Raw genomic sequence first — 27,036 nt, 5'->3', positions numbered from 1 at the left:
AGGCGCCCGCGGCGGCAGACTAGCGAGGGAGCGGCCCAGCGCCCCGGGCACGCGCCCGCCTGAGCCGCCGCCCTCGGTGTCCCCGCCGTCGCCGCAGACCCGCCATGCAGACGCGCGCGCTGCTCCTGGCCTCGCTGGCCGCGCTGGCGCTGGCCCGGGAGCCCCCCGCGGCGCCGTGTCCCGCGCGCTGCGACGTGTCGCGCTGCCCGAGCCCACGCTGCCCCGGCGGCTACGTGCCCGACCTCTGCAACTGCTGCCTGGTGTGCGCGGCCAGCGAGGGCGAGCCCTGCGGGCGGCCCCTGGACGCGCCCTGCGGGGAGGGCCTGGAGTGCGCGCGTGGCGTGTGCCGCTGCCGAGGGTCGCACGCTGTGTGTGGCACCGACGGGCACACCTACGCCAACGTGTGCGCACTGCTGGCGGCCAGCCGCCGCGCGCTACAGCTCTCGGGGACGCCGGTGCGCCAGCTGCAGAAGGGCGCCTGCCCATCGGGTAAGCCTGCGGGTGGACGGGGTGCACAAGTGGATGGGGTGGACGGGGTGGACGGCTGGGACCCAGGCGCAGAGGACCGTCCAGCCGCAGGACCCCACTCCCTGGCATGAGGGGCTGCCCTTTAGAAGCGGTCAGCTAGCCCCTGGCCTTCCAGAAGAAAGGAGGAGACGCTGGGGCCCAGGATGCCACAGCGTGCTCAAGGCCACACACAATGCACCAAAGTGAAACCGAGTGCTCCAGACCCCCTGGTCCCCAGCCCCTGGGTTGGGCTTCTCCAGGTTTTGGCCTGGCACACTGACCTCCCCTGCTCCTCCTGTCTGGCTGTCAGAGAGCTGGCTGTCACAGTCCTTCCTGGTCCTCAGTCTCTGGTGGCTGTGTCCTGGAGGGTGATACCAGCACTTCTTTCTTTCTGTTGATGGCTCCAGGCGTCTCTCTAGCTGGCTGTCTGGGGACCTGGGGTGTCCCCTGAGTCCCCAAGACAGCCCCTTCTGACTTGCAAGTGGCTCTAGTGCTTCTTGCCCCCCAGATGGCTGTGGGCGTGAGGAAGAGCTAGAAAGCCCTGCCATCAGGCTGGGATCGTGCTTGGGGGGTGCTTGCTGAAGCCCCGTGCCAGAGCCTGGGCAGGTGGCAATGGGCGGGACCCTGGGCCCCGCAGCCAGCCAGGCAGAGACTGGGTGCAGCCGGGGCATGGCCTGAGGCCCCCGGAGCTCAGGGAGTCTGCAGAGGGCCCTGTGGGCCAGATCTTCATGGTCATGGTGGGGAGGCACTCTGGCAGGAGAGACCTGCGGGACACTCTGGGCTCTGCCGAGCCAGCGCCGTGAGCCCCACGGGGAGGTGCAGATAGCAAGGAGCCGTGGACTAGGGGGTGACACTGGAGACTGGGCAGGAGGCGAGTGGCCCTAAGGCTCTTGCCACTGTTCTGAGTCTTCATCCTGTAGGCCAGAGCTCCCCAAGTTGTGTCCAGCACTGTAGAAACTAGGGTGCTGTAGGTCGGGGGGTTGGGAAACAACACCCCAGGCTTGGGTCCGTCAGCGTCGAGCAGAACCTGAGGAGAGCTGCATCGGGGTAACCCCAGGCCTCCCACGGGGTGCTGGTGGGTCCCCCCACAGGGGTGCTGGTGGGCCCTCCCACAGGGGTGCTGGTGGGTCCTCCCACAGGGGTGCTGGTGGGTCCTCCCGCAGGGGTGCTGACGGGTCCCCCCGCAGGGGTGCTGGTGGGTCCTCCCACAGGGGTGCTGACGGGTCCCCCCGCAGGGGTGCTGGTGGGCCCTCCCACGGGGTGCTGACAGGGGCCCCCCGCAGGGGTGCTGGTGGGCCCTCCCACAGGGGTGCTGACAGGGGCCCCCCACAGGGGTGCTGGTGGGCCCTCCCACGGGGTGCTGACAGGGGCCCCCACAGGGGTGCTGGTGGGTCCCCCCACAGGGGTGCTGACAGGGGCCCCCACAGGGGTGCTGGTGGGTCCCCCCACAGGGGTGCTGGTGGGTCCCCCCACAGGGGTGCTGACAGGGGCCCCCACAGGGGTGCTGACAGGGGCCCCCCGCAGGGGTGCTGGTGGGTCCCCCCACAGGGGTGCTGACAGGGGCCCCCACAGGGGTGCTGGTGTGTCCTCCCACAGGGGTGCTGGTGGGTCCCCCCACAGGGGTGCTGACAGGGGCCCCCACAGGGGTGTTGGTGGGTCCCCCCACAGGGGTGCTGGGGGGTCCTCCCACAGGGATGCTGGTGGGTCCTCCCGCAGGGGTGCTGGGGGGTCCTCCCACAGGGGTGCTGGTGGCTCCTCCCACAGGGGTGCTGGTGGGTCCTCCCACAGGGGTGCTGGTGGCTCCTCCCACAGGGGTGCTGGTGGGTCCTCCCACAGGGGTGCTGGGGGGTCCTCCCACAGGGGTGCTGGTGGCTCCTCCCACAGGGGTGCTGGTGGGTCCTCCCACAGGGGTGCTGGTGGCTCCTCCCACAGGGGTGCTGGTGGCTCCTCCCACAGGGGTGCTGGTGGCTCCTCCCACAGGGGTGCTGGTGGGTCCTCCCACAGGGGTGCTGGTGGCTCCTCCCACAGGGGTGCTGGTGGCTCCTCCCACAGGGGTGCTGGTGGCTCCTCCCACAGGGGTGCTGGTGGGTCCTCCCACAGGGGTGCTGGTGGGTCCTCCCACAGGGGTGCTGGTGGGTCCTCCCGCAGGGGTGCTGACAGGGGCCCCCCGCAGGGGTGCTGGTGGGTCCCCCCACAGGGATGCTGGTGGGTCCTCCCGCAGGGGTGCTGACAGGGGCCCCCCGCAGGGGTGCTGGTGGGTCCCCCCACAGGGGTGCTGGTGGGTCCTCCCACAGGGGTGCTGACAGGGGCCCCCACAGGGGTGCTGACAGGGGCCCCCACAGGGGTGCTGGTGGGTCCCCCCACAGGGGTGCTGACAGGGGCCCCCCGCAGGGGTGCTGGTGGGTCCCCCCGCAGGGGTGCTGGTGGGTCCCCCCACAGGGGTGCTGGTGGGTCCTCCCACAGGGGTGCTGGTGGGGCCCCCGCACAGGCCGGCCTCCTCCTGCAGCTGTGGGTCTGGGCAGCAGGTGGGACATGGGGCATGCTGAGGGGGAACACGCAGGGCGAGGTTGGGCCTGGTCTGTTTTGTGGTGGTTCAGTGAGGTCCCCAAGGCTGGGTTACCTACAGGAGACAGAACCTCTCACGCTTCTGGGGGCTGGAAGTCCAACATGGAGCATGGGCAGGCTGGGTTCTGGGGGGGCCGTGATCCCTGCAGGGCAGGAGAGCCTGGGTCCACGCGGCCCAGGCAGGGGACCGGCTGGCCCAGTGGGGAGTGGGCTGAGTGCAGTGCCTTTTCCCTCGGGGCCTCGAGACCATGGGTGTGGGGCCCTCATGACCTGGGCCCTCAAGGCCCCTCCCGTGCCTCGTGCTGGCCATGGGGTTCAGCGCCTGGGCTTGGAGCAGACTCTTCACACCGGCAGGAGAGGTGATGGCCAGGCTGTGTGTAGACTGCCCGGGGCGTGGAGCGTGGGGCGCAGCACTGCCATAGCTCAGCGATGGACGTGCACCTGGGAGGGTCTCCTGCGCCTCGCGGGCCACCCACCCAGGGGCTTGGCACTGGTCCTTCCAGGACCTCGCTCTGAGGGGCAGAGGTCCCGGGGACCCGACGTCTGCCCACTGCAGCTCCTGTGTGGCGGGGCCACCTCCAGCCTGCGCCTGGGCAGTCGCCATAGGATGAGGCTCAGGGCCAGGGAGGGCAGGAGGAGAGGCGTGCTGCTGGAAACACTCCTACTGCTGCCTGGCCCCGGGCTGGTGACAAGGACATGGCACAGACCATCGGGGACACGGGCAGGCTGCTCGGGGAGGCAGGAGGCTATGGATGTGGGGTCTGGGCTGACCACTGGTCCCCAGCGCCTGTCCCCCGAGTCACCTCCCTTATTCACCCTCCAGTCCTCACCTGTGGGTGGACTGTCACCACTCCTGCAGAGGAACCCACAGAGACGGTGGCCTGAGCCCGGCGTGCACCAGCTGTGCCCCCGTGGGCAGCGCCTCCCACAGCTCCGCGCGACTGCTGGACCGAGGTGTTCCGTCCTGTGCCGTCCTGCTGCTGGCATCCGTTCCATCTGGGGGTTCGGGAGGGCTCCCCGAGGGGGCACCTGAGCTGAGCAGCGCATGAATGGCAGCTCCCTGGAAGGGACAGGAGGGCCTGGGGCCCAGGAGCACATGCTGCCCCAGAGCCCACCGTCCAGGGAGCCCAGGGAACTGGGGCCAGAGGGGCAGGGCTGCTCGGGACCTTGAAACTGACACCAGCGTGTCACCCAGCTTTGGTGGCTGTCAGGGCTGCGGTCCCACCCCAGGGCCACTGTTCCGGGGGGACTGTGCGTGGCCGGCTGCGGTCTCCCAGGGCACAGACCTCAGGATTCAGCAGAGCTGCACGTACAGAGGCCCCTCCGTATGGAGGGTGCTGGGGCCAGACACCCGGATGTGCCACAGAGGCTGGGAAGGGGGATGTGGCGGCCAGGAAGGGGCCGGGCCTGGCCTGGGTCTGCCTAGCATGAGGACTGTGCTCTGGGTCCTGGGCTTTCCTCTGCAGGGCCGCAGGACCTTTGTACCTGCTGTACCCAGTGCCAAGCTCCCCTCCCTGACAGCAGGTGGCTGGTCCCTCTTCCTGCTGTGGCCTGGTGTCCGTGGCCCTGGGCCGCCCTCTTGCCACCACACCCTTAGCGCCACAGCATCACCTGCGTTGGTCTGCACTGACCCTCTGCTTCCTCTGCGGACTCTGAGCCTCACAGTGCAGGGCCAGCTCTGGTCCCTGCCACATGCAGTAGGTGACGTGAAACGAGAGGGTCCCCAGGAGACGTCCACCCCACAGCGCCGTGCGGAGGCTCACCTGCTCTGGGGGCACCCTCCCTCTCCCTGCTAAGGTGTTTTTCCCATACTGGGGACACCTGTCCGCGGAGTGACGTGTGACCAGGGCTCTGCGGGAGGCCCCTCCTCACCTCCTCAGACCACACACACCTCCTGGGTCACCCTGAGTTCAGACTCAGAGTCTGGTGGCTTGGCGTGGTGTCAGGGCCAGCGGCACTCTGCCCCAGAGGTCCGCGCGTCTCCGGGGGTCTCTGTGGGCGCGCGTCCCGTCCGGTGGCTTTGGAGTTCGATCCTCTTTGCAGCCTCGGGGCTGCAGACCTTGGAGTCCCGCATTCGGGACCCTTCAGGAGGTGAAACCCCTGCTTCCTGTGCGCCTCCCTCCTGGGGCCGCAGAGGAGCTGCCGCAGCTGGTGCCCCCGCCTCAGGGCCTGGCTGGCTCAGAGCTGCACAGGCCACGGAGAGCCGAGAGCCTCTGCCACAGCGTCCGGGTGCCAGGAGCCAGCCAGGGAGGAGCACGGGGCCCGGGAACCCCCTGCCCCGCTGCTCCTGCACCAGCCTGGGGTCGGGGCGTCAGGAGTTCCTGCCCTGGGTCTTCCCCCGCCCTCTACAAGACCATGGCTCCACCCACCAGACAGACCCCCGAGGCGGCTTGCAGGCCCTGGCCTCGGCTCTTTGCCCACCATCACCCTGCCCCTGTGAAGTCCCTAGTCCTGTGCTGTTAGTGACAATTGGTGATGTGCCAGATGGGGTCGGGGAGAGGGAGAGATCAGGGAGTGCTTCCTGGAGGAGGCAGCATGGAAACAGCCATGGAGAAGCCAGCACAGGGGGCCCGAGGGAGGCCCAGGAGGCAGGTGGGCCCCGGGAGGCTGGGTCCTTGTAGACAGAATGGCCACGTGGCTGACAGCCATTCACGGTGGCCAGCGTGGCCAGGACAGTGGATGGGCCCCATGCAGGGGTGACAACTGAGGGAGGGAGCTCTAGAGGCCCTGGGGTGACAGGAGGGTGGCGGGTGGTGGGGCCTGGAGTGGCGGTGGGAGAGCCCAGGGGACACAGGTCTGGAGCCTGTGGAGGGCGGGTGACCCGGTGCAGTGGCCGTCGGTGTTGGTGGTGGTGCCGGTGTCCTGGAGGGCAGGGCGGCCAGCGGGTGGGGAGAGCTCACTGCAAGACCAGGAGCCCCTCACCTGCCCAGGAGCCCCTCACCTGCCCAGGAGCCCCCTCACCTGCCAGGTGCCGTCCTCCAAGTCCACTCTAAGGGGCCTGAGCAAGGTGCTGGTGGCCTGCTGTCCTGGCCCCTGTTGGGCAGTGAGGTCAGGCCCATGCGTTGGCTCTGGGGCCCGAGGTCTGTGCCGGCTGCAGCGGGAGGTGGCCGGCCCCTCTGCCAGGCTGAAGGCCTCCTGCGGGCTCCCACTGGAGGAGCCGGCCACCTGGGCTTGGGAGGGACGGGGTGACGCAGGGACTGTGCACCGGCTTGAGAAGCCCTAAACGCACCTTTGGGGCGTCTTTGTGGGGAGCGTGTGTTCGTTTGTCTGTGTTGGTCCTGGGTACCCCCCGGTCTCCGCCACGAGCTGCAGCTCAGCCCTCGGTGAGGTCGGACTCACTGAGTCGCCGAGGCTGGCCTCAAACTTGTGGTCCTCCCGTCTCCACCTCAGAGTGCTGGGGACACGGGCGCCCGGCGTCACGGCCCCTTACGGGGAAGGCCCGGGAGCCCACTGAGCCGCCCCTCTGTGGAGGGGCAGATCTGCCCGAGCCTCGGCCCCCGCCTGGCCGTCTGGTGCTGGCCCCCAGCACCCCAGGAAGTGACCTCCTGCGAGAAGCAGAATCAGACCTTAACCCTCGTCCTTGGTGCAGCAGGAACCCAGAGGACGTGCCCGTGCCAGGCTCTGCCTGCTCTGCCCGGCGCCCACCCGGCCTGTGCACGGTGGCAACTTCTCCACAGGGCACTGAGGGACCAGGTGTCCACCCTCCAGCTGCCCCTGTCTGTGGGTTGCAAGCTCCAGGCCTGTTCAGTGTCCTGCACCAGGAGTGTCCTAGCCTTCGTCCCCAGGCCTGGCCAGTGGTGCCTCCTCGGGGCTCAGCCTCACAGGCCTGTGTCCACTGTGCCCTCGGGCCCAGCACTGCATCTGTCTCTGAGGCCTGGCCCGCACAGATGCCTCCTCTGCTCCCTCCCCGTCCCCCAGGCTGCTCTTTCCTGTTTGGTTTGACTCTGGGTCTTGCAGAGTTGGAGGCCGACCTTGAACCTGCCGCCTTCCCGCCTCAGCTCCCGGGCCCTGGGCTGCGCCTCACCAGGAACCTCCCAGGTGCTAGCACACGCCCTCTACCTAAGGAACCCCCTGGCCAGTGTTGGGCCTGCCCCCACGTGTGGACCGCTAGCGGATGTCTCGAGACGACCAGCGACCCAGGGAAGGAGGGTGCCGGTTATCCCCTTCACAGATGAGGAATAGCGTGTGGGGGGCTCGGGAGACTCTGGGGTCTTGCCATGGGGAGCAGCAACGCTGGGACTCACCCCTCAGCAGCCGGACACAGGGTCTGTGTCCTGGCTGTGTCCCTTAGGAGCTAGAGGGCTAATGCACACAGCTCTGCACTGCACAGCTCCCCGGGAAGCAGGCGACATGATCTTTGTTAATGGCTCCAGAATTGTGCAGTGCAGAACCTGTGCAGCAGGGCAAAGTGGTCCTGCAGGGTGTCTTGCTCGTTCACTTTCCCACTCAGGGCCTTAGTTTCTCCGTCTGTTCCTGGCAGTTTTGATTGCCCTGAACCAGCACAAAATCTTCAGTTCAGGGGCTGCCACTGTCCCTCAGTGCTCCTGGAAGCCTGCCAGGAAGGAATAGTAGAGGTGGAGCCCTGAGACGGGGCTTCTGTCCCTGGCGGCTCTTTTCCCAGTCTCCCGCGGTCCTGGCTGTGCCCCTTCCTCTCCAGAGGCCCAGACAGACACCTGGCTTGGGCTTCACTCTGTCCGGTTCCCCCCGACCAAACCTCCAGGCCTTCCCTAGATTCCAGTTTAGTTTATTTTTGAAAATAAAAGCAGCAGCAGCTGAACCAGCGGCTGAGGCCCGGGCTCTAGGCGGGCGTGGGGGTGGGGTTGTCAAAACCCCAAATAAACAGAGCCTCTTCCCAGCCGCTGCCTCCCTCCCACTGACTCATCCTGACTCATCTGTGTGGGGCTGGCTTAAAGGGCCAGCCTGGCGGCCGGGGTCTCAGGCTGGCTAGCGCCGCAGCGCTCCCAGCCTCCCAGCCTCCGCCCTGGGCCATGACGTGGGACGGCTGCGCTCCCGGGGCATGGCTGGGCCTCCCTGGTGTGGTGGGTGGCCCTCCCTTCCTGGAGGAGCCCCAGGCAGAGCACCCCGTCCTCCTTCCCTCTTTCTGTGCATTTTGGGGGCTGCCTTGCCCTGTGCTGGTCACTGCTGGGGTGTGGGGTGACCCAGACCCGTCTCTGTCCCCCGGGGCTCATGTGGGGGGCCAGGTGGACGAGAGCTTCTCTGGAGAGTCCACGCCAGGCGCAGGAGGGGCGAGCGGGAAACGGGCTCTGTGTCCGCCCTGTCCGTCCCTGCCCTGCTCCTCCCTGGCCCACTGCCGAAGGCTGGCCTGGGGGGGGCAACGGGCAGCGCAGCCCACCCCTCCCGTGCTGGGTGAAGCCTCGTCGGCCTGCGTCCGTGGCGTGGTGCAGAGGTGCGGGTCCTCAGGCACGGAGGAGCAGGGCCACTGTCCACGCCGTCCAGGCCTCTGCTGAGTCGGAGCAGAGCCAGCAGCCCGGGCACGTGGGCCCTGGCCCGCTCTCCCACCCAGCTCCTGTGGGGACCCTGCAGGGTCAGCCAGGGGCCGGGGCGGCCTGCAGAGGCTTCTGACCGGGGTCAGCTCCTCCGCAGTCCAGGATGAAGTCAGCGGGGAGGCCGCTCGTCCTGAGCGTCTGATCACCCCTGCGAGGTGGACAGACGTCCCCACCCTGTGCTGTCTCGCGGGGCCCGTCCCAGGCTGCCAGAGCCCACGTCCAGGGCTGTCTTCAGGCACAGGCACAGATGGTGCGTGTGCTGTGCCCACCCTCCCGGGCCTCGCCCTTGAGCTTCCAGTCACACTGCACTGTCTTTGGCGGGTCCTCCCCTGGCGGGCCCTCCCCTGGCGGGTCCCGCTCTGGTCCTCAGGTGCTTGGGGAAGTGGAGCCAGGTGGGCGGAGGGAGCCCTGGGGGCCGGGGCTGTGGCCAGGGGCCAGGGCTGTGGCCAGGGGCCGGAGCTGGGGCCAGGGGCCGGGGCTGGGGCCAGGGGCCTGGGGGGAGCCTCCACCAGGAGAAGGCTGGGAGTCCCTGGGGAGGCAGGAGAAGTGGGGGTGGTCCTGCAGGGCGAGGTGACAGGACGCCCTGCGGAGGGGTGACATCGGCCTCAGTGTCAGGGTGACCGAGTGCCTCTCCCCGAGACAGTCTGCTGCGCACAGGCCCAGACGCAGGGGGCCGCGGGGGGCCCTCCCTGCCAGGTGCTTGGGCACCCCTCGGAGTGCCCGAGAGCCCGGTCAGAGCCTCCTGGCTGGGGGCATCTTGCGGGAGAGCAGATTCCTCGTGAGTCCCTGCCCAGAGCCGGGGCATAAGGAGGAGCTGTGGGCCTGGCCACCCACTGTGCGGAGGGTCAGGGGTCCCCTGGGTACTCAGCCTGGGCAGCCCCACCCCGGCAGTGGTGAAGGGGTCTGGGAACCAGGGACCCTGCACCTTCCAGCTTCATCTGTGAGAGCCCGTGGGGGTTGGCGTCTCCCCTCAGGCCCTGGCCACCCCTGACAGGTGGCCTTCTGTTCAGGCTGACCAGGTGGGCTGGACGGTCCAGAAAGCCAGGTGTCTTCTGTCTGCGGTCCCCACCTCCAGAGACCTGGGGGTCTCAGCTACACACCGTGCTTTCTGGGCTGGGCCTTAGCTTAGGTGGCTGGGTGGCCATGTGGTGGTGGCCCCTGGCAGGGAGGGTCACAGTCTGCGAGTCACCCTCACACCTGTCCCTGCAGGCCCAGGGGCACCTTCCGGCCAGGTGTGTAAGGAAGCGCTGAAGCCACAGAGCTGGAAGCAGCCTGCCCAGCCAAGCCAGGGCCAGGCCAGAGCAGGGGCCCTGCCTAGAAGCACAGGGGCCAGGACCTGGGGCTGTCAGCAAGGCCAGTGCAGGAGACCAGAGCCGTGGCCTGTGCCCTGCCCCACCTGCCTGCAGCCTGGGCCTGGTGGGCAGCAGCCCATGGCGAAGGGCAGCAGAGACCCGAGCTGGTGAAGGGTCAGGGAAGTTCACAAGCCGCCCAGCCAGCAGGACAGGGCTGTGGCCAAGGGAGATGAAGGTGTGGCCCTGTTCACTCAGGAATCAGTCACCGTCTTCCAGCAAGGCCACACTGGGGCTGGGGGGTCCTGCAGAGCCCACGAGGAGGTGCAATGGTCATTTCCTGCAAGCACACAGCTGTCATATCAGAGAGGAAGGGCACAGGGTACTGAGCCCAGCGCTGGCCCCAGTATCAATGCTGTGTCACCCAGGGCAAGTGTCTTAGCCTCTCTGGGCCTCCTGGCTAGCTCAGCAATGTCCAGGGAGGCGATCTGAGGGTGCTCAGCTTGCAGAAGCCTTTTTTACCTGTCCTCAGGGTGAGGGGCCACCTTCCCAAGTGTCTGGACATCATACAGTGAGGTACCCCAGGCTCTGCACATGCAGAGGCTGGCCCCGACAGGGGGTCTCAGGTGGGGCTTCCTCCTCCCCGGGACAGTCAGGGCTGCTGGGAGCCGCAGGGCTCCTGACCACCGGCTGCCTCTGTCAGTGCAGGTCTCCACCCGCTGACCAGCCCGCGGTACAAGTTCAACTTCATCGCCGACGTGGTGGAGAAGATTGCGCCAGCCGTGGTCCACATCGAGCTCTTCCTGAGGTGCGTGGGGCCCTGCTGCACCCGGGTGGCTTCCTGATGTCCCCTGGGTCCCTTCTGTCTGCTGGGGCCCAAACTCGGCTGGATTCCAGTGGCCAGGGTGAAGCAGCAGGGGCATCAGGGTGGTGGGCTGCTTGGGGCCCCGGAGGCCACACCAAAGCTACGAGTGGGGTCCCCAAGGGGGTTGACAGAGTGGCTTTGCCTAGGACAGCCTGGCCCCAACCAGGGTGGCCGGCCAGTGTGGCAGGGGCAGGAGTGAGTGGGAGGGAAGGGTGGGGTGTGTGAGGGAGGGAGGGTCAGTGAGCACAGGTCCCCCCTGGGGTCCTACCAGAGCCTCCCGCCCCAGCCTCCCCGCCCCAGCATTACAGGGCCTTCAGAGCTGGTCCCCAGCCCTGCCCTCAGAGCATACTGGCCACTGTGTCCAGTGCAGTCCTGGGGAAGGCGGTCCCACACGACGTCTCTCGAGCTCAGAGCGCTCGCTGCTTTACTCTTGGCCCTGGGTGAGGCCCTGGGTGAGGCCTGGGTGAGGCCAGGAGTCTGGCGGGAGCCCGTCATCCTCGTCTTTATAGGGATGGGAGGAGAGGGGCCTCTGGAGCCCGTCTGTTTGGCCTGGAGTGAGTGCAGGTGCCGGGCTCCACACCCGCCCGTCCCTGGCTGTCCTGGGACAGAGCCAGGTCTTCTCAGGCTCCCCGCGGCGCCCAGGCTTGGCCCAAGTTTCTCAGCGCAGCCCTGGGGGTGTCCACCTCCTACGGGAGGGAGATGGGCACTCACGGGACTCAGTGCACATGTGACCGTGGCCCACGTGACCAGCGGTCTGCAGAGCGCCCTGCGTTGGTGGACAGTCCCAGGCCCACGGGGCCCCAAGGCATCTCCCCATGAGCCCCAGGAGGGGCCTCTGCTGTCCCCATTCCAGGAGGCCGAAGCCCAGGCCTGAGATTGCCGCGAAGCTGGAGGCCCCGCTGCTGCTGACCCAGGCTCCTGACCCCGGGGTGGAACGGGTCTCTGTGCAGAGGCTGACCCCCGGCTGCCCTTCCCTGGGGGCCCTGAGATAAGTCATTGAGGAAATTACAACCAGGTGCACTAAGTGGCACTTTGCTGTCCCTCTGTGTCTGGACAGCCACACCAGCTCTCTGCAGAGCCGGGGGCACCAGCCCCACGCCACTGATCACTGACTGCAGGTGGCCTGGGCGGGTGGCAGTGCCAGTCCCTCCTTGGCCTTGGAGGCAGTGATCTGAGTGGATGGTGACCCCTGACCCAGGTGTGGGCACCGGGAGGAGACCACAGGACCCCCTCGGGCCCTGTCTGCAAACCCCACGTGCTGGGCACGGAGGCTGTGCAGGGCTTCTGGAGGTGACGCAGCTGGGCAGGACAGGGCTGTCACAGCTGGGAGTGGACAGTGCCAGGCTCAGAGCGCAGGGTGGTTGAGCTGCTGGACAGAAACTTGCGCTCTGCCCGTCGCCGTGGGCCTGACCCGGGCAGGGCTGGGCTTCCCTGGGCAAGTGCTGTGTTGTTTTCCTGGCTTTCGATAGAAGGGTCGAGACCACGTGGCCTGGCCACAGAAGGGCTGGTCACCGCTCTGGAGGCCAGAAGCCCAACATCAGGGTGTGTCCGTCTCATCCTTCCTGGGCCTCGGGAGAGCCTGCTCCAGGCCTCTCTCCTTGCTGGTGGGCAGCAGCCCTTGACATCCTGGGTTGTGCTGTGTTGTCCAGTCCACCCACTGGCCCGTGCCCCTGTGTCCCTGCATCTGACGGTCCCTGTGTTTGGGGCTGCCCTGCTCTAGCGTGACCTCATCTTAACTTCATGACAGCGGCAAAGACCCTGTTTGCATGAGGTGCTGGACTAACACTTGTGCCCATGCCCACTCCAGCCGTGAGTGTGCGGGCCTGGCCCACCTTGGAGCCGCCCGGTGGCCTTGCTGCTGTCTGAGGGGCTATTTCTGCACCTTGCAGAAGCCCTTGTGCCCCTGAGATGTACCAGGCCTTCCTCCTGGTGTTTCCTCTCCTGATTGGTCCAGGCCCCAAGGGCCTGGTCCCCCTGCCCCCGTCCACTTAGCATCCCCAGGGACTGTGCACTGCCCTGCACCAGCCCTGTGCTAGGACCCGGGACGTCCCACCTGCCCCAAGCTGCCTCTGCTGCCCCTCCCTCCCTTCTGGGTGGGTGTGGCCCCGACCAGACAGCCTGTTTCCAGACGGGGCGACTGAGGCCCGAGGCTTAGACACCTGCCTGAGGGCTGCGGCTGATCAGCAGGCCTGGCGATCAGGGTCCAGTCTGTCTGGCTCCAGGGCCCTGTGTGGGCAGACAGTGCCTCTGTGGGCCGTGCAGGCCTCCACGGGCATGGTGCTCATCGCAGCAAATTGCAGGCTGGGGGTGACCGTCCCTTCTTTATGGCTATGAGGCCGGCCCAGCTTCATGGCCAGGGCATGGCCTGTAGGTGACGCAGCCACCGTCTGCGCAGCCCGGGGACTCCACACCCATGCTCTCTCGCCCACGTGGGCTCCGCTCCCAGCTGCCTGCCCCTGCCCCGGCCGAGGAGGCCTGTCTGAGCACCCCCTGTGCCTGCGCTCTGCAGACACCCTCTGTTTGGCCGCAACGTGCCCCTGTCCAGCGGTTCGGGCTTCATCATGTCGGAGGCGGGTCTGATCGTCACCAACGCCCACGTGGTGTCCAGCAGCAACTCGGCCTCAGGCCGGCAGCAGCTCAAGGTGCAGCTGCAGAACGGAGACTCCTACGAGGCCACCATCAAGGACATCGACAAGAAGTCTGACATCGCCACCATCAAGATCCACCCCAAGGTGAGCTCAGGGACTGCAGGGACACCGTGAGGCAGCCTCTTCCTGACCCCTCTGGACGCCTGGCCCAATGTCCCCAGGACAGCTGGGGAACTGAGTCCTGAGGGCCACCAGCAGTCCTCCCATGGTCACTGGCCAAGTCAGAGCTGGAGCCTGGGTCTCTGGAGCCCTGCCCTTCCCGGCCCCAGGCGCAGGACCGAGCAAGACTGCGTGACTGGCCAGGTAGTGTGTGGTGAACAGCGGGACCAGGTCCTCGTCACTCCCCAGGACGGGGCTCCATGGGTGCACCTGGGGCCTGCTCCTGCAGATGCAGCTGTCCCATGTGGCCACTGAGGCCAGAGCCTTGGAGACAGCCACCCTGCCCTCCATAGCATCTGCCCCTGCCTCTGGCTGCCCAGCACAGCTGCACCGGCACAGGGACTCTGTTTCTGGTGCTGGGCACAAGCCATGCTTACTCAGGTTGTCCCTGCCTGGAATCTCAGACGGGGAAACTGAGCTGGGGGAGGGCAGGTAAGTCCCAGGACCGTGGCCAAGTGTGGCAGAGCCAGCCTGCTGAGCCGAGACGCTGGGCCTCCCTGGGCTTCCTCGTGGTGCCCAGGGTGGTCGTGAGGCCGCCTTGGGGTCCCCATGGCCGCCTCCGCGACTGTCATGCAGTCACTAAGCCTCTGGTGGGCGCCCGCACATGGGGCTTCCCTGGTGCTGAGTTGGAGTCTGGCCCCTCCCCTGGACACAGGTGGACAGCACTCGGAGTGACAGGTCTCTGGCAGGACCTCCTGTGGCCCTGCCCAGGCAGGCTGGAGCAGCGATGCAGACAGTTCCCGCGCCTGAGCCTGCTCACCCCCAGCTGCTGAGTCTGGGGCGTCACCTCCCTTTTAAAGTCAGGGAACCTGAGTCCTGGCAGGAGCAGGCTCGAGGACAGAAGCCGGCCCATCCTGTGACGCGCCTGGTGGTCATGCTGTGGGCTGGGGCCCCGTGGTCTCTGTCACCCCTGGGCGACTGTGCTGATGTCCAGAGGGGCTGTCGGCCAGGCCAGGGTGAGGTCACTGTGCCCAGCAGAGCCTGAGCGCAGGCAGAGGGGGCGTGGCCTGAGGACCGCAGCTGGCCCTGCCCCGGGGCCCAGGCGGGGAGGGGAGAGCCAGACAGTGCCGGCTGGGTCTCTCCGCCTGGTTTCATGGCACTGTCCTGAGGGACCAGCCAGCGTGGATGCCAGGGGGGCAGAGCAGAGGCTCTGGTGGACACCTGTGCCCATAGGTGCTGCCCGAGCCAGTGAAACCCAGCACTGAACCCCTGGCCAGCACCTCCTGCCATGTCCCCAGGGGAAGTCCCCTTGAGCCTGGCAGCCTCGTGGCGCCAACCCAGCGGTGGCTCTGCCTCCTAGCTGGCCAGCTACGGTCTCGGGCCTCCCTGCACACAAGCCACCCTGGCCCTCTGGCCTCTCAGAGGTCTGCTCTCTGGGTCCCCGCCTTCTGGTGGGTGGCCTGGCTCCTCCTCCTGAGTCCCTACATGCCATGGACGGAAGCTTCATGGCCAGTACCAGAGCACAGGGGTCCGTGCCCATGCCCACCGGGGTCTCTCCGCGTGGCTTCCGTCTGCAGATGCTCCCTCTTCTCCATGGACAGCTGTTATGAAAACTGCCCCCCAGGAAGGTGTCTCACTCGACATGGAGGCCCCCAACAGGGCTAGGAGGGCAAGGGGAGGAGAGAGGCCAGGAGGAGAGGGCCAGAGGTGAGAAGCCGTCCTGCTCCCTCCAGAGCTAGGCCCATGTGGTCTGGCCATGGGCAGGCAGTCCCAGGTGGCCCTCCCCAGCCTCCCCAGCCGTGACGTCTCAGGCTACTCGGGCAGACCAGACCCTGGAATTGACGTGGACGCCACTGAAGGGCTGCCTGGCTCTTGCCAGTCACCTGCCCTGTGTGTGCACCTTGGCACTTGCTCACGGGCACTCGAGGGCACCCCTCGGAGCCTCCCTGCAGCTCCTGAGTGCAGAGCAAGTTGGACTTGGCCCCTCTGCCAGCTCCCAGCCCAGTCACGGGTCAGACAGAGGCTCTGAGCCCCACGTGAAACTAAGAGGGGCACTGGGGCTGGCGTGGGTGGCCACGTCAGCTCACCCCCGGACTCGGGTGCCCTGTGCGTCTGTCAGGAGGTGGGGTGTCGAGGGGTCCTCAGCTGGCTCTGGCACCTGCAGAGCTGTCCACCCCAGGCACCACCAGATTTCCAGAGGGTCCTGTGGCCATTAAGCCCGGAGGCTCAGGAGCTCAGAGGCTGTGCCCAGCTGGGCCCTCTGTGCCTCCCTGTGGTGGGCCACGTGGCCAGCCCCACTGAGTCTCTGTTCCGTGGCTCCAGCTTGGGTCTGGCGCTGTCCTGGCCCTGGTCCATGTGGGGGCCTGGCTCAGCCTCATGGGGCCCTCCCTGTACAGCTGCCCCTGGCTTCCCTGGGACCACCTGAGCCTCCCTCTCTTCTCCCTGTCCCCCCAGAAAAAGCTCCCTGTGTTGCTGCTGGGTCACTCGGCAGACCTGCGGCCTGGTGAGTTCGTGGTGGCCATTGGCAGTCCCTTCGCCCTACAGAACACTGTGACGACGGGCATCGTCAGCACCGCCCAGCGGGACGGCAGGGAGCTGGGCCTCCGGGACTCAGACATGGACTACGTCCAGACAGACGCCATCATCAACGTGAGTCCCAGAGCAGGGGAGGCCGCCAGGCCCTGGCACACCCTGTTCACACCCAAGACCTGGCTTGCTCCTGTCCCCGGAACAGGCTCCAGCTCCTGACTGCTGCCAGAAGCAGTGCTGACCGGGGCCTTGTGCCCAGGCCTGCCGGCCACCCTGGGGGTTCAGACCCTAAAGGTCCTTCAGCAATGGGGAGGCCTGGCCACGATCCGGACGCCTTGTCCCCCGGGCAGCGTTGCATTCTGCCAGGCTGGGTCATGCCCGGGCTGTGCCCAGCTGGGCCCTCTGCCTCCCTGTGGTGCCGTCCCCTGCATTCTCAGGGCTGTGCCCAGACAGCGTGGCACACGCCCGCTGCGCCTGCGCGAACCGTTAGTCTCTATAGGGAGCCCGGGCCAGGTCAGCAGGACCGAGAAGGTGCCCTGCACTGCATGCACCGCTGGGTGCCCCCGCCCGCCAGTGGTGCAGACACCAAAGCAGGGGGCCTGCACGGAGAGCTCTGGTGGACAGAGGAGGCCTCAGAGGGCTGTGGGTGGCCTCCGTGGCCTCAGCTCTCCGGTGGGTGAGGCAGGGCTGACCCCAGGCTGCGGGGGGAGTGCTGTTGTGTCTCCACCGCCTGAGCCAGGGCCGGGCAGGGGGGCGCTTGGGGCTCAGGCAGAGCTAACACCTGTTTCCTCCCCCGCAGTACGGGAACTCCGGGGGACCCCTGGTGAACCTGGTGAGTGTCTCCTAGGTCCAGCGTCTCGGGTTTCCAGGGCTTTGCTCACAGGGGGGCACAGCCTCAAGGCAGGGACAGGACCCACAGTGGGGCCCAGAACCCGCACACCTGACAACAGGAGCACGGCTGGGCCAGAGGCCCAGGAGGGGACTGAGTCCCAAGGCCACGCTGCCCCATGCCCTCAAGGGCCGTGGCAGCCCCCAGAGTGAACTGCCCGAGAGCAGCGCCCTGAGTGCGTTGGGCAGGAGACAGTCTGGGCGATCGTCACCCTGGGCCTCCCTCCCTCAGGTTTATATTCAAGGTACATCCCACCCCTGGCCAGGGCGCAGGCCAGGGTGCTGCCCAGGCTGAGGGGAGTGAGGTCCTTCTCAAGAGTGAGGTCCTGGTGGCTGGGGAAGAGGCGGGGGGGTGCTCAGGGACAGAGGGATGCTGTGGGGCTGCCCTGGCCCCACTCCTTGCCCCCTGCTTCCTAGACACGAAGACAGCCCTGGCACAGCCCTCCCTCTCTCTTGGCATCCTGGGTCCAGGGGCACTGCCGCCCAGGGCAGAGGGTGGGGCAGGGGGCAGGCCTCGGCTGCGAGCTCCCGGGACGGAGAAGGTCTCTCTGGAGACAGCAGAAGGGGGACGACCCAGGAGCAACCCCTCAGACCAGTTGGGGCTACTCCAGGAGTGTCCCTGTGGGGGCATCGAGGCCCCCTGGAGAGGAGGCTGTGGGCACCGTGCCTTGTGGGCAGCAGTGTACCTGGGCTCCCTCGTGTGACCACCCTGCTTTGACCGCCCCGCCAGGATGGTGAGGTCATCGGCATCAACACGCTCAAGGTGGCAGCTGGCATCTCCTTTGCCATCCCCTCGGACCGCATCACACGCTTCCTGTCAGAGTTCCAGGACAAGCACATCAAAGGTACGGCCTCCTGGGGGGCGGGGGCACCCCCAGGGCCAGGCCCTGCCTCCCGGCTCCGGGGCCAGCGTCGGAGCAGGTGCGCTGTGAGCAGTGCTCACCACTAGACGGAGTCCCTTCGCCCTCCCAGAGCCAGGGGACGCCAGGACAGCTCCTCTGTGGCCTCTTGGGGGCCTCCCTGCCCCTCCTCACTTGCTGCCGTCCAGACACGTCCGGTGGCTCCGGAGCGCTGGCCTCAGTTCTCTTCATCAGCTTGGACCTTCTGGTTCCTCTTGACTGGGCTGTTCCTTAGTTGTCACAGTTTGATGGTTTCTTCCTAATACCCACCCATCCACCAGTCCACCTGCCTACTCACCTACCCACTCACCCATGGACCTGTCCATCCATCTGTCCATTTATCCTCCCACCTTTCCACCCACCTATTTGTCATCAGCCCACCCACCCATCCATTTACCCATCCACCCACCAGCTCACTCATCCACCCACCCACCCACCCACCCATCCATCCATTCACCCATCTATCCACCCACCAGCTCACTCATCCACCCACCCACCCATCCATCCATCCATCCACCCATCCACCCATCCATTCATCCACCTGCCCACCCACCTGCCCCCCACCCATCCATCCATACATTCACCCATCCACCCACCAGCTCACTCATCTATCCACCTGCCAACCCACCTGCCCCCCAACCCATCCTTCCTTCCTTCCTTCTTCCAGCCGTTTACCTGCTATGATTCTATTCATCTATCCATCCATCTATCTCTCCCTTCCTTCCACCCTTCCATCCATCCACTCATCCACCCACCCCACTCACTCACCATCCACCCACTACCTAGTCTATCCATCTGTCCATCTATCCATCCTAATGTCCGTGTGCCCATCCATTTTCCCATTCACCTGTCCCTCCTCCCCTCCCTTCCTCACCCATTCCTCCACCCGTTGCTAACTATTTCTTCCACCTGTGGGCCATGGAGACCTCTTGGTGGGGTGCCCTCTGTTCCAGGGGAGCACATGACCCTTGTCCTTGGAAGTCACCTCTGGCCAACTTCCCTCTCCTCATCCCCGTCCCAACAGGGCTGCCCACTCCACCCTGTCCACTCCTACATGGCCATGAGCACCCCTCTGGGAGAGGTCTTGCCACGGCACAAGGTGGCTGTCCCAGTGAGATCATTCCAGTCACCTTTGGTTGGTGGTGGCTCCACCTTCCAGGGGAGGGCACACTCCTGACCTGGGCCCTTTCCTGGTGGCCTAGTTGAGCTTCTCCATCTTGCGCTCACCTCCTGGCCGACACCCAGGCCTGGGCACCCGGCACCCTCGCCCTCACCTTGCTCCCTGTCTCCCCCGCCCCTCACCAGCACTCCACTGAGCAGGGCCCTCTCTGCTCGCCCCTCCTCCACCATCCTGCCCGCCAAGCACAAGGACCCCAGCGCAGCCTGAGGACTGGTCAAAGGAAGAATGGCCACCGGACCCTGCATTCGTTCCTAAGTGCCTTTAGGTGAAGACAGTCTGGGGCTGGGCAGGGCTCTTTCCCACGAAGCCCAGCCTCCTCCTCTTGGGCAGTGGGCAGTCTGAGCCCAGGCCTCTTCTTCTTGGCTGCCAGGAGCCTCAGAGCTAGACCAGGCTGCACCTTGGTACCTTGGTAGCTGGGTCCTTCCTTCTCTGAGCCTTTCCAGTTTATCTGTCCTAGCTCTCTGGGTCCCCTGGACTTGGCCACCCCGGGGGTCAGTGGCTGTGCCTGTGGGTGAGGTGTGGGCTGCCTGTCTTGCTGGAGTGGCGTGGTGGCCTCTCCCTTCTGGCCTCTTTCTCTCCTTTCTTGGAAAAGGACCCGCCAGCACCTGGCTTTGCTTCTCTGTGTCACGGGGACTGTCCTGGTCAGCACTGACCTCACCTGGCCCCTGAGAAACCTTCATCCCTCACCCAAGGACAGTGCAGACCACCCCCTCCCACAAAGACCCCCCAGATATCTTAGCTGAGAAGCGAATCTGTTGTTTTAAAATTCTTCCAAAGTTAGAGCTTGTTTTTTTTTCTTTTTCTAAATAAAAGAATGAAATGATCCAAACCCAATTAAAGTTCTTTAAAATGATCAATCTTTTTATTAAATCAGGATGCTAAGTGCACTCTTGTCCTTGTCCAGGGTTGCAGATGCCCCGGGGGGTTTCAGGTCACGTGACCACTGCACTGTGGGGGGCAGGGCCTCCTTGGCGGTGAGAGCTCAGGAAAGCTGCAGGGTCAGGAGTGGGCAGGGGGGGACAGCCAGAACTTGGGGAGGTCCTTCCCAAGCAGACCGGGGAGTGGGAGAGGCAGCCCCCACCCACAGAAGCAGGGCTGGAGCAGGAGGGCAGGGCAGGGCAGAACTGAGGCCGGGGCTGGGCAGGGGGTCTTGTGCCTCTCATCCCTTCTCCAGGGAGAGGGGGCAGCTGAGCCCAGGCCAGCCTCTCCTCCTGAGCTCTGGACAAGGTCCAGCTGAACTCTGGCTTGGTCACACACAAGGCCGGGGCAGCCAGGGCAGGTGTCCAGCTGCCTCTCCCTACCTGGTCCTCCTGCAGGCTGGGCCAAGCCCTCAAAGAACGTGCCCCAAGGGCCAACAGGTGACCTGGTGTCTCAGAGACCAGGAGGAAGGCAGGTGGGAGGCTGCAGAGGACAGGGAGCAGGAGACCCCTGGGAGGTGGCATCTGGCAGAGGGGCGCCTGCTCAGGAGATGGGGGAGGCCCTGTCTGGCCATGAGCAGGACATGTGACATCCCAGGGGTGGGCCAGCGTGGGGGCTGGAGAGGAGGCCCTGGCAGCGGTGGGCCCCTGGGCCGAGGGCTGTGCCCGGGAGCTGGGGCCTGGAGAGAGTGGGGGTAACGGCAGGGGCTCCCCTGGCTGGGGGGCCAGGCGAGCCACGGAACAGCAGGTGCTCTCAGTGCCCTGCCCGGGTGGCAGCAGTCAGGAGACCTGATGGGTGGGGGTCTGCTTGAAGGTGGAGCCAGCAGGGTTTCTAGAAAGGTGGAATGTGGGTGGGAGCAGGAGGGGCTGGGGCAGAGCCCTGGGAGGACAGGAGGGAGCCAAGGGCAGGAGGGAGCTGGGGAGCAGCCCCTGTGCACGGAGCCCTCCCGTGGAGTGCGCCCTACGCGTTTTGGGTTGTGGCGGTGACATTCCCGCTCAGGGCTTTACCGCATTCTGCTTCTAAAGCTCCTGTGCCCAGGTCACGGGCCCTTTCAGGCTCCATCTCCTCGCCATTCGGCGGCCTCCCGGTGCTCTGGGCTCCCTCTGAAGGGCACCCTGGGGCGGCAGAGCCATGGGCTGAGGAAGGAGCGCAGCCAGGCGCCCAGCTCCTCCAGCCAGTGGCTGACGCCCTTTTCACAACACTCCAGCAAAGGCTGCGGGAACCTGGGGTCAGGAGCACACCCCTGCCCCTGGCCCCGTGTCCCTAGAGAGCTGCCTCCATGGCTGTGCTGCTGGCCCTGCTGGAGGGGCAGCAAGGGGTCCTCCTACCCAGTGACTGTCCCTGGCCTCCCAGGTGACCCCAAGCTGGGCTTCTGCTGGGAAGGCACCCTACACCTGCAAGGGACTAGGCCCTGCCCCCACGTGTGTGCCGGAGGCTGCACCTTACCTCTTTCAGCGTGGCCTCGTGCTGTGAACCACGCTGACCTGCAGCCAGTGGCCAGGAGAGAGCCGCTAGGGTGGCCCAGGTGTTCAGACTCGGGCTTGGCCCGTCCCCGTCCAGCCTCTTGGGCTTAGACTTGAGTCCACAGACTCACCTCCCCACGGACCTCTCCCCAGCTGTAGGAGGAGACTCCTGCCCACCAGCCCCCAGCCGCCCCTCAGTGAAGGGCAGCCCTGTCCTTTCACGCCTCCAGCCCTCGTCCCTCCCACCAGCAAGTCCTCGGGGCCTACCTACAGGACTACCCACACCTGGCCTCTGGCCACCAGAGCCCTTACTGGCCTGTCTCCCTACTGACCCCAGACCCTTCTGCAGCTGGGGGGCTTCAGAACCCCAGGCAGCCTGTGCTGTGAGCCAGTTGAAAACCAGAGCCTGCAGACACCACCCACCACGTGGCTTGTAAAGTCGTCCACCTCGGGTGAAGCGTCTGTTTAAATATTTTGCCCGTTTGAAAAAAAAAAAAAAGCTTCAGGTTGCTTGTGCTCCTGGAGGGGCTGCAGTTTCTCTCTGGTCGGCACAGGAGCCTGATATGTGAGCTGCAGGGGTTCTCTGCTGGCCTGACTGGCCTTTTTCTTCTCTTAACAGTGTCTTTAAAGAGCAGAAATTTGGTACAATTGGATGAATCCAGCTTCTTTGGGACTAGGTCACGCATCTAGTGTTGTAGCTAAGGGATCTCCGCAGCCCAAGACCAGGATTCTCCCCCAGAAGTCCTACTTTTTGAGGTTTCAGACTTGGGTCTAAAACACATTTCAAAATAAATTTTTATATGGTGCAAAGTAGAGAGAGAGGCTTCAGGTTGGGTGTGGAGCCCCCTGCCCGCCGGCCCCCTTGCTCTTTGCTCTTTCTCCAGCTATTTTGGCTCTTCTAGTCTTTCACTCCCAAACCTTCAGGGTTAGCTTTTCACTCTGGTAACCTGCTGGGGTCAGGGTTGGGCTTGCATTGGACCTAGAGATGAGCTGGGGAGAACTGGCTTGCTGTTCACACTGTTGGGTCTTCGGACCTGCCATCCCAGTCTCTCCCCATCGACTGGGTCCTCTTTGGCCCTTCTCAGCAGTGGCCATGGTTTGCAGTGTCCAGGTCAGTCGCTGATGGTTTGTAACAAGAATATACAAATAAAACGCTGTTGGCGTGTTGGTCCTGAGACCGCTGCCTCCCTGATGGCCAGTCACCTTCCCGCCACGGAGTCGAGGACCTGAGAAAATCAGCCGGAGGAGGAGAGGCTTACTGTGAGTCGGCTCCAGAGGAGTCAGTCTGTGGTCAGTTGGCGCCATCATTTCGGGGCCTGAGGTGAGGCAGAGCACGGTCAGGGGGCTCCCGGGGAAGCAGAGCTACCCGCCTCATGGAGCAGAGCGAGAGGAGGGCACAGGGACAGACACACCCCCTGCCGTTCCCACCACCTCCGAGAGTCCTTTCAGATGACTGCACCCGAGGGTTCGTCCACTAAGGTCAGAGCCCTGAGTGCGCCTTCCCAGGAACCCCGCCCCTGGACAGTGCTGCCCGGGGACCACGCCTTCAACCCAGGAGCCGCTGGGAGCGTTAGGTCCAACCGTGACACTGGTACTCACTGTCACTTTTCTGTAGAGTCTACTAGATTGTTTACATAGATGGCCTTACAGCCCGAATGTCACAGTCGGGCCTCTTCATGTCCAGTCTGAATGTCCTTTCTCTCTTTTTCTTACCCGGGAAGGATTTCTGGTAAAATATTCAAGGGAAGTGGTGAGAGTGGACATCCTTGTCCAGTCCCCTGTCGTCCAGTTCCCGTCCTGGGGGAGGACAGCGCGTTTCCAGGCGTGTTGGCCTCGGGTGGTTGGTGACACCCTGGTGCTGTCTCTGGGTCCATGCCATGCGGCCTCTCCAGCTCTCCCGGTGACAATGGTGTCTCTTCTTTTCCCTAGTCATGCTGCTAAAGCTCTATCAGGGTTTTGGTGGCAAAGAATGAGATTTGGGTCTGCGTTTATCTTCTCCATGGTTTCTATTTCATCGATTCAGACTCTATTTCTTTCCATGTGCTCACTTGAGGTCTCGTCGGCCTCCGTTCCGTGTTTTTCGGGTGGAATCTGGGCCCTGACTTGAGGCCACCCTTTTGTGACACACGCACTTAAGTAAGCTGGTTCCCTCTAAGAGCTGCCTTATTCCCACCAAGCTTCATGTGTTAGATTTTCACTTTTATGCAATTGAAAGTACTTTCTCATTTCCCTTTTGATTTCTCCTTTGAAACTAGCTGAGAACTTTCTGGGTTTATTTCTATTATTGATTTCTAGTTCAGTCCATTGTGGTCAGAAAGCTTTTATGAATTGAAAATGAGAAACGAATCGAGTATTGTTTGATGGTCCACAACGTGTCACTGTAGTCTCTGGGTCTGTGACGCCTGCTAAATCGCTGGCTGGAGCAGCGGGGTGGCGGGGCCACCTCAGTGGGCCTGGCACGTGGCTAGTGCTCACCGGGCGTTTCAGGTGTCACTGTGTATGGGCAGGTAGGTTCAGTTCGAAGTAAGGACACTGGGGACTGGCAGTGTGGGGCGGGGGAGGGCCCTTGGGGTTGGGTGTGGAGCTCAGCAAGGGCAGCAGGTGTTGGAGCTGATGGGTGGAACAGAGATGGAGTGGACGTGAAGGCAGTGGTGTGGGGGACTGCAGCTGGGCATCTCCTAGCTCTGGGGAGTATTTGAGAGGACAGCTGCAGGAGCCTGGCCGCATGGTGCCGGCTGCCTCAGGCAGGGTGGCTCCTGCTGCTTCCTGGTCCCACGGGGCACCTCCTGTCCCCTGCTGGTCCTCTCGGGGAGGGCGGTGGCTTTTCAGCAGCTGTAACCCAGTCCTGCTCTACTCATTCCCAGACTGGAAGAAACGGTTCATCGGCATTCGGATGCGGACCATCACTCCCAGGTGAGGGGTGCCCCCTCCGTGCCCCTGCTCGGGCTGCCCCGGTCCTGGCCTGGCCAATGCTCGGACTCCTCCTGTGCTGCTCTGGATCCTTCCTGGGGCTGCCACACGAGTCACCACAAAGTGGGTGGCTAAGCACAGCCGAATGTGTTAGCTCACAGTTCTGGGGACCCGAAGTCTGCTGTCAGGGTGTCAATGGGGCCCCTCTGAGGGGCTCAGGGAGTAACTTTCCTGCTTCTTCCACTCCTGGTGGCTCCGGGTGTCCTTGGCTTGTGGCCACATCATGCCAATCCCTCCTCTGTGTCCATGTGGCCTCCTCTGTGTGTCTGTGTCCAAATCTCCCCCCTGTTTCTCTTACAAAACCTCCAGTCCCTGGACTTAGGACTCACCCTACATCAGGATGACATCATCTCAGGATCCTTAGCTGATCCCATCTGCAAAGACCCTGTTTCCAACAAGGTCGCACTCTGAGGTCCTGGGAGTGCATGGATTTGGGGGATGCACTTCTGCCTCCTCACAGGCCACCCCTCTTTGCAGAGCCCCAGCTTTGCCTTCCCCTGCTGTTCGTGGGACCCCTCCCCACCTCCTGGCCATGAGCCCCTGGGGGCAAGGACTGTGTTCCACCCACTCTACTCTGCCCCTAATGGCAGGCCTACGTGATCAGTGCCCAGAAATACCCAGGCTGGATGGAGAAGTGGAGGGAGACAGGGTCCACCAATCAGGTCCGAGGGTTTGAAGCCGGAGGACGTGCAGGCATCGAGGAGCTCTGGGAAGAACTGGGATACCCACCCCACCACACGGTCCCCAGAGGACACTCTCCCTGTTTCAGGGGGTTACTCCAGGGGTGCAATTTGGAGGCCCTCTGTAATGGAGACCACCACACTGGTGGGCCTGCTCATGTGTCCTTCCTGTTCCTCTGTCCCCTGCCCGTCCTGCCATCTGTCCAGTCTCCTCTGAGCATTCCGTAACGGACGTGCCGAGTGTCTGTCCATCTCTCCTTTCTGCTCCCCACTAACCTTCCTCCTTCCATCACCTATCGTCCCCTCCTCCCTCTGCCTTGCCTCCTTCCTCCTGTGCACCCTCCCTTCTCCCCTCCAGCTCTGCCCTCTACATTTCTAATGGGGCCTTGCATTGAGATTTTCGTGGGGGACACGGAGTGCTCAGGTGGCAGGACAGGGCAGTGTGGCAGCCCCCGGGAGGCTCCTTGTCTGGCCTGGGCAGAGGGTGGGGCAGCTGCATGCCGAGGAGCTGGTTCCAGGGCTCGGAAGAGGCTTCACAGGGGCTGTCCTTTCAGTTTGGTGGAGGAACTCAAGGCTGGCGACCCCGACTTCCCGTCGGTCAGCAGTGGGATTTATGTGCAGGAGGTTGTTCCAAATTCGCCTTCTCAGAGGTAGGCTCTGCCAAGAGGCGGGGAGGCTGCCTGGGAGGCGGGTGGCAGACCCTGGTGGCGGGGTGGAGCCTGGGCCGGGTCTCCTGCACTGACTTCAGGTGGCTGTGAGCTTCCTGGCAAAGATGGCCCACATGTCCTGGGGTGGGGCACATGGAGAATGCTATTCCGCACCCACTGGTTCCCTTCTGGGGAAGGGACTTCGTGGTCTGCTTGCTGCTCTTTCTCACTGACATGGTTTTTGTTCAACTGCTGCCGTGGAACCCCACCATGTCCTGGCTGAGCCCAGGCCCCTGAGAAGAGTGCCCCTGTGTCTCTCCCTTTGGCAGAGGGGGAATCCAAGATGGCGACATCATCGTCAAGGTCAACGGGCGCCCGCTGGTGGACTCGAGTGAGCTGCAGGAGGCCATCATGAAAGAGTCTCCGCTCCTGCTGGAGGTGCAGCGGGGCAACGATGACCTCCTGTTCAGCATTGTGCCCGAGGTGGTCGTGTGAGGCGGGCCACCCCTCCAGCATCAAGCGCCAGGTCAGACCCTGCAGATGGCAGGGATAGAGCCTCTCCAGGACCCGGACGGAGGACCTGTGGTCCTCAGCAGGGAGGACGCCACAGCCTCCCAGCGTCCCAAGGCAGAGTCCCAGGCTGGGCCTGGCTGGAGGACCAGATCTCAGCCTTGATCCCAAATCCCAGCACCACAAGGGAAGTCCCATGCTCCCCTGGTGCACCTGCTCTTGAAGGTCACCTTCGAAGTTCTCTGGAACCTATAAAACTCCTGCAGTTCCTGAAGTCTACCCTCTTCCTCGGCTTCCTGCCTCTGCACCTGTCCATCCCTCTGTCTGAAAGGTCCCCCTTGTCCCACTCACCACCCACTTCAGGTCCCAGCTCCCACGTCTGCTCCTCCCTCGTGAGCTCCTCCCTCACCCTGCTGTCCAGTTTCCTTCTGCTGCAGTGCCCTCCCATGGTATGACAGGGGCTGCCCGCCCTGCCACCTAGACTCCCCAAAGGGCAGGGTGTGCCCATGACCCCTGGCAGGGTCAGGGTCCAACAGGGACTGGCCTGGAGCAGGTGCCAGTGAACAACCCTCTGCTGAGCCGAGCCCTGCACCGGCCACGAGCTGCACCCTCTCAAGAGCACAGGGAGCCGAGCGCGATGCACACACTCAGCTGCGGCCTGGAGAAGTGCAGCCCCAGGTGGCCGAGGGGAGAGCCGCCGAGTGCAGGACTGAGCCGGCCCCGCCTTGCCCACAGAGCCTGGTGGAAGCAGCGGGCTCTGGTGGACACCTCCTCCCGTGTGTCCCTCCGGGTGTGTCTTGAGCTTTGCTGCACAGCTGCCCGCCCCCCGTGTGTTTCTCTACTGTACGGAAATTAAAGTTTACAAGCACAGA

General features: G+C 64.8%; 1 protein-coding gene across 2 annotated transcripts; it reads left to right on the top strand.

Moving 5' to 3' along the window:
* HTRA3 (HtrA serine peptidase 3) lies at positions 1 to 27,036 on the top strand. Of its 2 annotated transcripts, XM_081304089.1 has the most exons (9): positions 2 to 489; positions 10,577 to 10,676; positions 13,243 to 13,465; positions 15,935 to 16,129; positions 16,809 to 16,841; positions 17,628 to 17,742; positions 24,222 to 24,270; positions 25,562 to 25,657; positions 25,984 to 27,036. In XM_081304089.1, the coding sequence occupies exons 1-9, from the start codon at positions 105 to 107 to the stop codon at positions 26,147 to 26,149; spliced, it is 1,362 nt and encodes a 453-aa protein (XP_081160215.1). In that variant the 5' UTR covers positions 2 to 104; the 3' UTR covers positions 26,150 to 27,036. The 2 variants fall into 2 exon arrangements, with proteins under 2 accessions (XP_081160216.1, XP_081160215.1); XM_081304090.1 differs by lacking the exons at positions 24,222 to 24,270; positions 25,562 to 25,657; positions 25,984 to 27,036 and adding an exon at positions 19,102 to 24,215 and having other exon boundaries at positions 1 to 489.

Source organism: Spermophilus citellus (genome assembly GCF_964194105.1).
Source record: "Spermophilus citellus genome assembly, chromosome: 8".
In the NCBI taxonomy this organism is placed as follows: Eukaryota; Metazoa; Chordata; class Mammalia; order Rodentia; family Sciuridae; genus Spermophilus; species Spermophilus citellus.
This window is presented reverse-complemented; position numbering and strand designations above follow the sequence as displayed.

Bases quoted from the DNA above. Each gene is read 5' to 3' on its own strand.
- HTRA3 (XM_081304089.1), top strand. From the start codon at position 105: ATGCAGACGCGCGCGCTGCTCCTGGCCTCGCTGGCCGCGCTGGCGCTG. The intron at 16,130-16,808 runs GTGAGTCCCAGA...CCTCCCCCGCAG, and splicing joins AGACAGACGCCATCATCAAC to TACGGGAACTCCGGGGGACC. The intron at 24,271-25,561 runs GTGAGGGGTGCC...CTGTCCTTTCAG, and splicing joins ATGCGGACCATCACTCCCAG to TTTGGTGGAGGAACTCAAGG.